General features: G+C 45.4%; 1 protein-coding gene across 2 annotated transcripts in view; it reads left to right on the forward strand.

Annotated features, from left to right (window-relative positions):
• The first annotated feature begins 9431 nt into the window (after positions 1–9431).
• The window catches only part of Gtf2e2 (general transcription factor IIE subunit 2), a 48199-nt gene continuing 43761 nt past the window's right edge, over positions 9432–13869 (forward strand). The window contains exons 1-2 of one of the 2 annotated variants that reach the window (XM_021219053.1): positions 9432–9520; positions 12870–13042. In XM_021219053.1, the coding sequence (XP_021074712.1) occupies positions 12874–13042 (169 nt within the window). In that variant the 5' untranslated portion in view covers positions 9432–9520; positions 12870–12873. Of the gene's footprint in view, positions 9521–9887; positions 10044–12869; positions 13043–13869 lie in introns of those variants that run through there. The other variant, XM_029532124.1, reaches the window with a different exon arrangement.

Raw genomic sequence — 13869 nt, forward strand, 5'->3', positions numbered from 1 at the left:
TTGGACTTACCAGGGGGATGCTATTAGGAGCAGCTCTCAGAGAAGAGGATGAGATCAATTTAGGAAAGGACGGGAACGGAGGATAGTATATGAAGTTTTTGCTACAGAACTCAGAGATTGGCTCTCCAAGATACTCGGTCATGGGATTCAGTGGCTGCCTAATGTCTCTGAGTGTGTCCAGTGTGACATTCACAGTTATGGGAAGGAAGTGTCTGATTTTTCTGGGGTTGGTTTGTACTTATGAAATGGAGTGCTATACAGAACAACATCTCTAATAGTCTCTAACAGCATGGAGGTGGAGGGTAGGCAGCTGCCCCGCTCTTGTGTTTCTTAAGGCTTATTGCAAACATAAATATATGCCTAGAGGAGGCATATCATCCTATGCAGGAGTGGGGACCGTGAGGAAGCACTGGGGCCAGCCAGCAGGGAAATGAAAGACAAGTGTGGCCAAGAGATTTGGTCGTGGTTTCTGTGGGTGTAAACAGGCAAGGCTGGGAAGGTAGGTTTAGGATTGCCTTATCGGGATGATTTGCACGCTCTGGGGTACAAGGGCTGTTCCTCTTTGGTACCTGGCTCATTTTGGAACTCTTAGAGCCTATGCACAGTATGAGAATTCAGTAGAGATGGTGGTTGAGGATAGATCCATCCGGGACTGGTTGTTTGTACATGAAAGGCATCCCTCACCCAGATTTTTTTTTTCATCTACCATTTACTATATCTGAAAGTTGACCAGTTGTGGGAGGAGCCAAGCCACACCCGGTGTGAGATCAGCCACACCTGGTCTGAGGTGTTTCTCTTGTTGGCAAAGCATTGGAATATGGAAAATAGCTGTGGGTGTAGCTCAGTGGTATAGCATTTGCCTACCATGGCTGAGGCCCTGGGTCCAACCCCAGCTCTATCAAAGAGAGAGAGAGAGAGAGAGAGAGAGAGAGAGAGAGAGAGAGAGAGAGAGAGAGAGAGAGAGAGAGAGAGAGAGAGAGAAAGAGAAAGAAAAGCAAGCAAGCTAGGTATACCTGGAATTTAGCATCTGGGAACTAGAGGCAGAATGATCCCAAGAGCTGCATAGCATGACTCTGTGTCAGAAAACAAGCCAGAATATGGAAAAATCAAAGCTATGGTTGTATATAGCATGATAGCATGGTGGGTCCCATTCTCTAGAGCAGTAATGTGAAATCATGACCACAATTAAAAGTATGGTTATCCCCCCACCCCAAAATTCAACATCAATTCTGAAACATCTTTTTAGAACAAGATGTAAGACTCCTTTGAGTGTGCATCTTGAAATAGGATCAATTGGCTTCACACTTTTTGGTGATCTTTCTGCCTCCTGTGAACTGGAATTACCAGTATAAGGCACCACAGTCAATTCACAGAGACTGATATTTTTATGTGTCAAATTGCTTTAAGAAATGTGTCAGACCTTAAACTGTATTAATCAAAATATTATTCATCCATCAAGTTATTCTTTTTTTAAAATTTCATTTATTTATTTATTGTTCTTTTTGAGACAGGGTTTCTCTGTGTAGCCCTGGCTGTCCTGGAACTCACTCTGTAGACCAGGCTGGCCTCAAACTGAGAAATCCACCTGCCTCTGCCTCCCGAGTGCTGGGATTAAAGGTGTGTGCTACCACTGCCCGGGGTTCCTTATTTATTTTGAGACAGGGTTTCACCATGTAGCCCTGGCTGTCCTGGAACTCACTTGTTGATCTCAGAAATCCACCTGCCTCTGCCTGCGGAGTGCTGGGATTAAAGGCGTGAGCCACCCTGCTAGGCTAAGCTATTTATTCTTTTTGTTTATTTGTTTTAGACAGGATTTCTTTGTGTAGCCTTAGCTGTCCTGGAACTTGCTCTGTAGACCAGATTGACCTGGAACTCACAGAGATCCACCTGCCTCTGCCAATGAAAGGTCCAGAAATCTAGTGAATAAAAAATTTCAGTTCTCTGGGAAGCGGACTAGACTCCTCAGAAGGAGCCATTGACAATGGACCTTTTAGTCAGTGATGGCCCCGACTTAAGGGGGATAAGTCTGGAGCTGAGTCAGCTCTTGGGACATCTAGCTGGAGGAGATAACAAGGCCAGAACAGAGCTGGTCTCTGAAATTCTTCAAGGACTCAGCAATTATTACGAAACTAACATAGCAGCCAATCAAAACTGTACTAATATCATTGCTTTGCCCCTACCAATCATATTAGAGATTACCTAAGCCTTCTGAAAAATTCCCTTAGCCCTGCATAAAAGAGGACGCTGAGCCAGTCTGGTCATCACCATTTTGATGAATGATTGACCCCTGAATGCTGGTACTTTCTACAGAATAAGCCTTTGCCTTTGCATACTATTTGAGTCTGGAGTCTTCCTTCAGCAATTCTTGGATGCCACCACTGCCTTGCTAAATTCTTCTTTCTTACATCAATGGCGATTGCTTAATTTAGGTCTTTAACATTTGATAAGCCGATTCTTTTAGTGAGCTAGCGCCATCTAGTGGGCGACCATTGGAAGATCTGTGTTCTATCTCTGAAGTCATATGTCAGAATGCAGTTTAGTGTTGCATATATGTTAGCCTGGATTCTCGAGACCAAGAGAATGAGTCTATATTCTTTTTTATATTTTTTCAAAAGATGTATTTATTTTTATATGTATGGTGTCTTACCTGCACGTATATTTCTGTATTACATGCCTGGCCCACAGATGCCAGAAGATGGTGTCAAATCCCCTGCGACTGGAATTCTAGATGGTTGTAAACTGCCACGTGGATGCTCATGGTCTAACCTTGTCCTCTGGAAGACCAACCAGTTCTATTAGCCTCTGAGCTATCTCCTCAACACCCGAATGAGTATTTATTCGAAAAGGAGATTTATTAAACAGTTTCTGTAACAAGCAGAGCTGGTGGGCTGAAAGGTACTAGGCCATTAGGGTGTCCACACAAGATCTGCCTTTCAAATACTCTCAACTACTCACTCAAACATTCTTTACAGTATCATGCTGTAACAGGAATTACAGTAGTTTCATGTAAACTGACATCTCATTAAGCAGGGAACAGACAGGCTGGAAATGCTGCAGGCTTGCTGGAGAATCCTCTATAACTTAAATTTTTTTAAAAAGATTTATTTACTTATTTTATACATAAGTACACTGTAGCTGTCTTCAGACACACCAGAAGAGGGCGTCAGATCTCATTACAGGTGGTTGTGAGCCACCATGTGGTTGCTGGGACTCTTAACCACTGAGCCATCTCTACAGCCCTAACTTTAAAAAAAAATTTTTTAAAGCCTACTTTCAATAATGATTTTTAACCTCCCTTTGAGCCCAACACCCACCAGAAGTAGTGGAAAAGAAAGTTTATCATAGGGCCGGGCGTGGTGGTGCACGCCTATAATCCCAGCACTCGGGAGGCAGAGGCAGGCGGATTTCTGAGTTNGAGGCCAGCCTGGTCTACANAGTGAGTTCCAGGACAGCCAGGACTATACAGAGAAACCCTGTCTCGAAAAAACAAAACAAAACAAAAAAAAAAAAAAAAAGAAAGAAAGAAAGGTTATCATGCTATAGGGGAAGTGGACCTGTTTAGAAATGGTTCTTTGGAGCAAATCTCATCTGTGTTGTCAGGAAATCAGTAGTTTTGTTTCTAGGTCAGTAGCAGCAGCTTGATCTAATCATAAACGTTTTACAGATATATCAGTAGTCTAGTTTGATAGTGTCAGGATACCAGCATTGGTGGGACCACCTAGCAGGGACAGCCAGGCCTCAGCTGCATCGGCAGGAGTCAGTAGGAGGGATTAGGACCACCAGGAACACTAGGAGAAGTTCTTGGCTGGAGACCGAGAAGCATTGTAGAGGAAGCTTGCTCTACAAGCAAGCTCAGCCTCTGTGATTGTCTGTTGAGTCCCATTTATACTCTCTCTAAACATCACATGTCCGTGGTGATATAATGGGAGGTGAGACTATAAGATTGAGCGATATACTAAAAACCTTTAGTAAAGGCAGAGGAATTAGAGATATAGGATCCCAGTCTCTTTTTTTTTTCTATTTGAGAAAGTTCGAGATTAATGAAAAGGGGACATGTAACCTGACCATCCACTCCAGCAATCTCCCACAACGGAAGAACCGAGGCTGGGTTAGGCTGGGTTAGGCTGCAGAGTGAGAGTGAGTAGTTGGAGAGCTAAAAGTCGGTGGGAAGAAAGTAGATGCTAACGTGGGATGGTTAGGGTTAGAGCTGCCTGTATCTAGCAAGGAAGGGGAGGGATCTGGAGAGGCTGCTAGAGAAGAGGAAGCTGAAGAGGCGGGGAGGGGGAGACATGCGGGGAGCAGAGGAGGCTGAAGCAACAGGTCAAGGATTGTACTGGCTGGTTTTGTGCGTCAACTTGACACAAGCTGGAGTTATCAAAGAGAAAGGATCCTCCCTTAAGGGAAATGCCTCCATGAGATCCAGCTGTAAGGCATTTTCTTAATTCAATCAGGGAGGGCCTAGCCCTTGTGGGTGGTGCCATCCCTGGGCTGGTAGTCCTGGGTTCTATAAGAAAGCAAGCTGAGCAAGCCAGGGGAAGCAAGCCAGTAAGCAGCATCCCTCCACGACCTCCGCATCAGCTCCTGCTTCCAAGTTCCTGCCCTGTGTGAATTCCTGTCCCGACTTCCTTTGGTGATGAACAGCAGTGTGGAAGTGTAAGTTGAATCAACCCTTTCCTCCCCAACTTGCTTCTTGGTCATGATGTTTTTGTCCAGGAGTAGAAACCCTGACTACAACAGGGCTGGTAAGGAGGAGATTCATTATTTGAGTCAAGGGTAGTGGAGATTTTGTCTGGTTGAGATTTCATAGCTAGGAGGAGCTGCGTTGGGGAACAGGAAAAACAAAGAGGAGTTTTGGAGGGAAGGTAAGAATAAGCCTGAATGCAGGGAGCCTCTTTCAATCTCTGGATCACTGGTAATAGTTGTAAAGATCCCTTATAGTAATAGAATCAAAAGCGCCATTACGTGCCATCACTATCTAGTGGGAGTTGGAGCCAAGTCTGATTGCAAAGGCATATGAGTTTAGAAGCCTGTAAGCAAGGCACTAGGTTTAGAGGTTTGAGATTTTCCAAGAGGGATCCCAGTGGGGAGCCTGGAGGTATGGATGAAGACATAATTCCCATGAGCGATGAAAAAAGCTCTCATTTTCTACCACTTGCGGTAGGGAAAATAACAGCGCATGTGGTCCAAACTGGCTGAACAAGTTGTCACGTGACAGCCAGGGCTCGACGGGGTAGATGCCCGAGAAACATGGAACACCCAGTACTGGGATTTTCAAGAGAAAAGCGAAGAGAGGATCCATGTCTTGAGAAAAGAGAAATCATACCCAAGGGAAGAGGTCCTATGGTCAGCCAGAAGCGCCAGCCGTTGCTGTGAAGACGGAGGCTGGGGGTTCCTCTGTCCCAGAGGACACCATAGGGGCCTCAAGAGCTCAGCAGTTTCTCTCTCCGGTCCAGGCTAGGAGGAAGGGAAGAAGAGATGGGGGAAAGAGGACTGTAGCTTTTTATCGGGGTTATGGTGCAAGCTCAGGACATGTTACCCGGGGCAACAGTGGGAATGTGTTGCCTTCCGGGAGCTAGTGATGACGTGTCTTGTTGCCATGCTGAATCCTTTTGGGGCTGTCCAGGAAAGTGCCTGATTGCTAACACCAAACACTTAAAAGACATAGTTCTGGGTGTCCATATCTTTAGAACTCTCTGACAGCTGCTCCGTGATGGCTGATGGGAGGCAGACGCAGGAAAATCCTGAGTCCAGCCTGGCCTACAGAGCTAGTTCCAGAACAGCCAGGGCGACACAGAGAAACCCTGTCTCAAACAAACAAACAAACAACAAAAAGCAAAAAACAAAAACTTACCTCGGACAAACTAATACATATATATATATAATGACATTATTCATTTTCTTTTGTTGAACTGGACTAGGGGGTGTGGGCTTACCTCAGGGCTTTGACTCCTCAGTTCAAATGCTGTGTAAAAGACCTGAAAATTTCTATTTCTGCCCTGGAAGGAATCTTTATCTCCTGTAACTGTAACATTGAAGAGGAATCCAGCATTATTCTGTGAATGGCTGAATCATAATGCAAATCAAAAATTAATGTCTTAATCTTTGAGAGTGCTTGCTGGCTTTGCCGATATTTATTGGGAAGAAGCTGGACCTGAAAACTGACTTGGGCACTTATGGAAGGACCCTGTTGACACTGGACATACTAAACCTTTAATTTCTGCTGAGTCTTTCTTACCGGTAGAAATAGCTATTCCATCCCATCTAATACCAACCCTGTTTGTCCAAGAAAACTGAAGAGCCTGTCCGGAGGTAACTATTTTGTACAGCACGATGATGCTGGCTTGCAAGCAGGTGCGGTTGGTGGAGGAAGTCACAGATCTCATTCTTAGCAGTAGTCAGGTGATCTAGTTCTCTTTAATTTTGGAGTACCGCAGCAGCTGAAGAAGAGCGTTGGTCTTGAAGGATCTTAAACTGATCTGAAATATCTTTAAGGGTGTTTTTAAGCTGTTGAGATGGAGTGTTATGGATTGGTCTGTTGCTCTGTATGGTAAGGTTAATATTGCCCCCAAGATCTGGTATTGCCTCCGGGACAAGAGAATCTTCACTGACATCAAGTGATGCTATGTAACCTTGCTCCTTAGTTTACAACTATTGATTGACTAAAGATGCTCACAGCCTTTAGCTGGAGAGAGAGAGAGAGAGAGAGAGAGAGAGAGAGAGAGAGAGAGAGAGAGAGTTGGAATAAGAGTGACCCAGATGGAACATGGCGAGTCATAGCTAAGGGAAATAGATACTGATATCTTAGATGGTAGATGCATGCCCAGCTCTAGTGCTTTGAAGGGTTATCACAAATATAAAGCTTTTGTGTCTTTTATTTAGAGACCGAATGGTCTAAAGCTGGGTAGAAACCCCTGACTGAAGTTAAATGATTACTACAACAGAGAGGTTAATTGATGTAGAAAGGGCTTTCGTCTCTGTGTTCTAGCTGGGAGTAATGAGAAATTCTAGATAGCAAGAGGAGGGATGATGAGAAGACCCCTAAGTTCCAGATGGCAAATGTCCAGAACATAAGCCAGCCATTTGTTGATAACATATTTTTGGATCATGTTGTATGAGGGAGACAATAACTGTACCACTTTGTGGGGAACGCTAAGAGACCACATTAATGAAGAAAAAGTTGTTTTGTTTTTTTTTAAAAAAAGACTTACTTTGTGTATATGAGTGCTCTATCTGAATGTACAATTGCACGCTAGAAGAGAGCATCAGAACTCATTTCAGATGATTCTGAGCAGATGTGGTGGCTGGGAACTGAACTCAGGACCTCTGGAAGAGCAGCCCATGCTCTTAACCACTGAGCCATCTCTCCAGCCCCAAGAAAAAGTTTGACACCAAGCGTAACGAAGTTTTCTTTGGTAAGGTTAAATGTAGTATACAACTGGCTGGACCATGGACCAGAGTTTGATAGAAGAGGAAGGTAACTGAAATTAGCTTTTTGTTACATCAGACTCCTGCATCAGGAACAAGACCTGGAATCTTTGAAAAAAAAAAAAAAAAAAAAAAAAAAGAAGTCGGTTAAATTCAGCATCTAATTTACAATTGAAAGGAGAAATAGAATCCTATTGAGCCACAGGGATCTGGAAGAGTCCAGGGCAGAGAGAGACCATGGCAGCAGATTGGGCTTTGCCAGGACTCTCTACAAGAAACGGGAAAATGGCCACTGATAGAAAATAGGGGAAGCTTATTGAGAAATGCAGCAGCAGGAAGGAGAAGAGTGAACACAGATTGGTTACAAGGATTGAGCAATTGGTGGGTGGGAAGGGCCAGGTGACGGGTGAGGAGGCTTTGAAAAGTGTAAGTGCTTGTGGGGACTGAGGGAGGCTGGAGGCTGACCTGAACCTTGTTATGCTGATATGTTAATTGGAGAGCCATAAGTCACTTTTGCTGGAGGCAAGGGAAATGACTCTTTTTCCTAGACAGGAACTAGAGCTTCACAAGTTTACATCTTTTGTCTGGTTGTCAGAATTCCTCCTACAGTCCAGATTGAGTTAACTAGAGGATCTTTGGACTGTCATTTGAAGTTTGAAGAATTGGGAGTTTCCTTTGGACCTGACAAAGATGTAGTTATACAAAGCTAGTTTCTGCATCATTAGTATCCTATTTTGGAGAGGGGAGGGCGTACAAAACTAAGACCCAAGGTTAACTAGTACTAATAAACTACAGCTATGGGATATTTGAACACTGGATTAGGCTGTACAAACAAGGTTGTAGGGTGCAGGATGGGTCGACTATTCTTAGTTGTTGTTGCCAAACATCGCACTTTTTTTTTTTTTTTTTTGGTTTTTCGAGACAGGGTTTCTCTGTGTAGCCCTGGCTGTCCTGGAACTCACTCTGTAGACCAGGCTGGCCTCGAACTCAGAAATCTACCTGCCTCTGCCTCCCGAGTGCTGGGATTAAAGGCGTGCGCCACCACAGCCCGGCTCACACCCACATCTTATATTGCCCCCCCCAATCAAAGACAGTTCACATGTATGAAAAGAGCTGGTGTTCGAAGCCCAGAAGCTGAGCTGTAAGTTCTGAGTTTGAAGTGCAGAAGTTGAACTCTATATTGAGTTTGCCTTTGCTAGACTGTTTCCCCCCCACACACCCCCGCCACTTGTTAAAGGTGGTTCTGGTGAGTGGTATTTAAAGTAAAGGGCTGGAGAGATGGCTCAGCGGTTAAGAGCACTGACTGCTCTCCCTAGAGGTCCTGAGTTCAAATCCCAGCAACCACATGGTGGCTCACAACCATCCGTAATGAGATCTGATGCCCTCTTCTGGGGTGTCTGAAGACAACTACAGTGTACTTAACATATAATAAATATTTTTTTAAAAAGAAATAAAGTAAAAAGTCTTGGCATGGAGCACACATCTTGTCATCTCAGCACTTGGGAGGCCGATGGAGAACGATCTCTGCAACTTTAATCCAACTTCCAGGCCAACCAGGTCGACACAGGGAGACCTTGTCTCAAAAACCAAAACAACAACAATACTGGTAATGTTGCCGGTTGGGTTAGACTCCAGAGCCGGCTGAAGGAGCTGGTCCTAAGCTCCGACTTTGTGCCAAGAAAAGCGTCTTTCCGTCCTTCCCTAGAGCAGAGCTGGTGGCAGAGCAGCCTCTGAGCGCGTTCCGGTCGTCATGGAAACTCGGGGCGGAGCACGCCGCGACGCAGGCGCGTTTTCGGAGCGGCGTCGCAGTGGTTGCCGGGAGCGAGCGTCCTAGGCGGCGCACCAGGAAGTGGAGGGCGGGGCCGGGGCTGAGTCACCGCCTCGGTCGTCGCCGTTGCCTCGGGCTCCGCGGCCAGTGACTCCACCCCTCGGCAGGTCCGCGCTGCGCGTGCGCGCTGCCACTGGGGCGGCAGGGGGCGGGAAGCGGGGCCGCGGGGAGGGGGCGGGTGTGTGCGTGTGTGGGTGCGTGCGTGCGTGCGTGCGTACGTACGGCCGAGGCGGAGGCCGGGAGGTGGCGCGGGCTGCAGGCGCTGAGGTAGGGGCCGCGGCGGCGGCGGACGATGGGGGACGAGTCCCGTGTGGGGACTCGGCTGCCCCGGGGCGGGGACGCAGCTTCCGGGGGGGGGACGCGCGCGTGGACGCCACGCCGCCCCGCTATTCTCCCAAGCCGAGTTCCCCGAGAGGAGGGGCTCACCCCAGCCAGCATTGTCTTTTAGGCCGGACGTCCCTACGGCAAACTTTCGGGTTGGAAAGCGGGAAGAGTCCCCGGTGGGCGAGCCGATGGTGCCGTCTTGGTCACAGCCACAGCAGCGGAGCTCAGCCCTGTGTGGCGTTTGGGGAGGGGGGACCACCGTGGCGTCCCCTCCCGACTGGCTTGTCTAATGCTGCTTTAAACTTTTTGAGGTTGTGAGTTTTCGGAGGACTCCGAGAGGCATCTTCCCCGATCGAACTCTGCGCTCCGGTTTTCCTGGTGTGCTCCGGTGCCCGGGGGCGGGGGGGACGAGCCGAGAAGCGACAAGAGTAGACAGACAGTCGGCTGGAAGATTGCAGATTCTGGGGTAGGAAAGAACTGGACAGTGGAACCTTTAGATTGGAAATGCTAGCCACCGGGAGACGTATACCAGCTCTCGGTCGTAGTATCCTGTTCGGGGCTTTTGATTGTCCAAATTATTGTAAATTAGACGTGGGGTATACTTTCTTTACCACCCAGGTCAGCCCTAACGATGTGCAGTGCAGTACAGATGTTGGTTGCAAAAGGAGGCAAAGTTAGTTGGAGCTTCGGAGAGTTAAACCCCTTGCTCTGGGTACCTTTGTTGATATCATATAGAGGTCTCTTTTATTTCAGAAAGCTTTGCTAGGGTTCCAGGGCTGGGGCACATGCCTTCTTCCAGCTGTGACCTTAGTTGTGCCACTCCTATTCTGGTTTTATTTGTTAAAATTAGCCCTAGCACTAATGCCTAGTCTTTCAGACTTGCCGGCGTTCTGGAGTTAGGTTTTTCTAAGTCGTACAGGTTTGATCTGTCCTAAAGTCTTTCTTAGACGTCCAGATGAAGTAAAATGTTCCTGTTTTAGGAGTTGCAAACTGCCTGTTTCCTCAGTCTTCTCACGTGTGAATTTTTTCTTATTTTCATGCTTTCCTTCTCATACCTCTCTCACTAGCATATTAATAGTTAATGTTAATTTCTTACCTAATACAACCAAAATCACAATTACTCTTGAGAAAAACATCTTTCATAAATACTTCCTCACTTTTACAGTTGAGCCAAGTATGTATAACACAGATAGTGCCCCCATTCCCCAGACCTAGTAAGAATCTGCACTTCTGCTCAAATGTTAGGAATTGAAACTGGGAGAAGCAGGGGTTTTACTCTTAGACCAGGGACTCTTCAACTCTTCTTACATGAAGTTCACACTGAGTTTTCCTTATGAACAGTCCTCCCCACCAACCCCCCCTACAAGATTGTCACACTGCCACATGCCTCCAGCAAGCTATGTCTGCAGTCTCCATCTTCCTGTTACTTAATCAAGGAACTCAGTGCAGGTGGAACTAGTTAGGATGCTCCGGCTTCCCTGAAGATGTATGTGGAAGCAATACTTAGTAAAAACTGAACTTGAGGTTACCATGTTTTGCTAGGCTAGTGACTTAGTACTGTATTTTAATGATGCTAGGCAGCTGCGGTGAGCTCTCAGTTAATATCACAAAGGCACAGTTGATACTCCACTGTGTACCAGGTTGCTAGGCACTTATGTTCAGTACAAAAGATGTATTAAATGCATTTTTTTCAACTTAAAGTATTTTCAGTGTATGAAAAGTTATCAGGTATAACCCCATTGAAAGTCAGGGAGCCTCTGTAGAGTGGTCCTTCCCCCCCCCCCCCCCCAGTCTTAATAGTGTGAAATTCATTCTCGGGGCAAGGGTGAGCTTTTCTGAACCCTGCTGCAGAGTGCTAGGAAGAGAAAAGACTTTTTGTAAGATTCATGGTGATTCAACTGATGGTTCTTGTGTTCTGGTGTGTTGAGATTGCTTAAAATTGTAGTTTTATCACTGGGGTCGGAGCGGGAATGATCATTTGGTTCTACCTCCTAAATTAGGAATTTTTCTACACACTTTTACCCCTCTAGTGTCTTTCTATGTAGTCCTGGCTGTCCTAGAACTCTGTATGTAGATAGACCCTTGCCTTGAACTCACAGAAATCTGCTTGCTTCTGCCCCAGCTTGTTTCTAGAGCACTGGTACATAGTATATAATGTGAGCTTCAAGTGTGAGCTATGCTTGTAATTAAAATTTGTGTGTGTGATTGTGGTGCTGGGGATTTAACCCAGAGCCCCATGAAACAAGGCAAGTGCTCTATCAGTTGAACTATATCCTCAGCCAGAGCCAGTGAGGGGGATGATTTCTCTGTCTCTCTGTGTGTGTGTGTGTGTGTGTGTGTGTATGCATGTGTATTTTATAGAAATACTTAAGTCATTTATTGCCATTAAGTTACAAGTCTGAGTGTATACCCTGGGAAACACTGAAACTTTTTGCCACACGAAATTATGTGTCAGTATATGGCTAACTGAAGGATATATTGTCATTAAAGAGAAAGTCAAGAATTTAGAATATGAAAGTCCTTACAGTTACAAAATTTTGTTCCCTTTGATTTTTATTACACAAATCCCAGTATGTGCACATTACTATATATGCATACTACATATTACTGGAGATAACCACCAGTCAGAATTATTAGTTACATATTTTGGACTGCTCTTGAAAGTAGCTGTTTGCAACTGATAAGGCGGCAGAGTTGGTTTAGAGTTTCTTGGGTGCTCTGTAAAGTTAGCATGGTTATTAGCGATAGCATTCTGTGTTGTCCCCTCAGCAGGACTATTTACACTGATCTGTGGTTTGGCAGAAGTGACTGAGCACTGTCCCTTTTAAGAGCTGGTTCTTGCATTGCTAATGAAGATACTCCCCACTCATCTCACAGTTGATAAGCTGTGCTCCCTGAAGGAGCTGATCTACTTCATTTGTTACATGATGTGCAGATAGAAGCCAGATTCCAGGTTGTACCTTGTAGGCAAATCTCATGTCACAGTGTAGCAACAGAGGATGAAAGCCATCCATTCACTGATAATCTCTGGAGACTTCTAAATGTCATTGATGGCTCTAAATGTCATTGATGTCATAGTTGGCAGCTTGTTCCCCAAAGTGCTTGCTCATGGGATAGCCCTGGAAGTCCTTGTGCAGCACCACTGCAGCCCTGCTCATGCCACTTAATGTGCAGCCGCTGCACAGAACAGTGACACTCTGTGTTATGGGAACTAACTTGCCAAGGGCTGTAGACTTGGCATGTGGGTTTGGGTGATCTGAATATATATTAAAGGTTTGTGTTTGTCTTGTAGCATTATGGATCCAAGCCTATTGAGAGATCGAGAGCTGTTCAAAAAGCGAGCTCTTTCCACTCCTGTGGTAGAAAAACGTGCTGTGCCTTCTGAGTCACCCTCCTCCTCTTCATCCAAGAAGAAGAAGGCAAAAGTCGAACATGGAGGATCCTCAGGCTCTAAACAAAATTCAGGTGAGGAGAACTGTTTTGGGATGTTTGTTACTATTTTTCAGGAAGCTAGTAATGGCACGTTCAGTTTCTCTTTTGAGATATGGACTCTATGCAGTTCCTGGCTGGCCTGGAACTTCCTATGTAGACAAGACTGTCCCACAGAGTTGACTGCCCTGCATCCTGAGAGCGTTAATAGACCTGTGCTGGTACACTAAGCAAGCTTTATATTCTTAATGAGTTTCTTGGTTAAATATAAAAGATGAATTTAAATCCATAGTATGTTCTCAGAACCCACATGGCAGTTTGCAACTACCTATAACTGGTCTCCATGGGCACACATGCTGACAAAACATCCATAAAATAAAATTAAAGGGGGAAAAAGTGTACACCACTCTTACTAGGGGGAAAAGTTTTAAAAAGCAAAAGCAAAAACCTACACTTACTGAAGGTTGGGTTCTAGAATATGCGATTTACTTTTTAAAAATATAGGGCAAATATTTTTTAGTAAATATGGTGCAACTAATTACTCCCATTTTAGAATATTTCCATTCTCATTCAGTGGTCTGATGTGCTCGTTTGCAGTGATTTCTGATCCCAGCCCCAGATAACCAAAATGTCTACCTTCTGTCTGTACATTTGCCTTCTGGACAATTGCTATACATAGACTTGTATACAGGGCGCCTTTTATTTAGTATGTTTTTCATTTTTACCTGTGTTACTGGGTGAGTCAGTATTTTTTGTTTGTTTTTTTTCGAGACAGGGTTTCTCTGTGTAGCCCTGGCTATCCTGGAACTCACTCTGTAGACCAGGCTGGCCTCAAACTCAGAAATCCACCTGCCTCTGCCTCC

The sequence above is a fragment of the Mus pahari genome, chromosome 19, assembly GCF_900095145.1.
Source record: "Mus pahari chromosome 19, PAHARI_EIJ_v1.1, whole genome shotgun sequence".
NCBI lineage: Eukaryota > Metazoa > Chordata > Mammalia > Rodentia > Muridae > Mus > Mus pahari.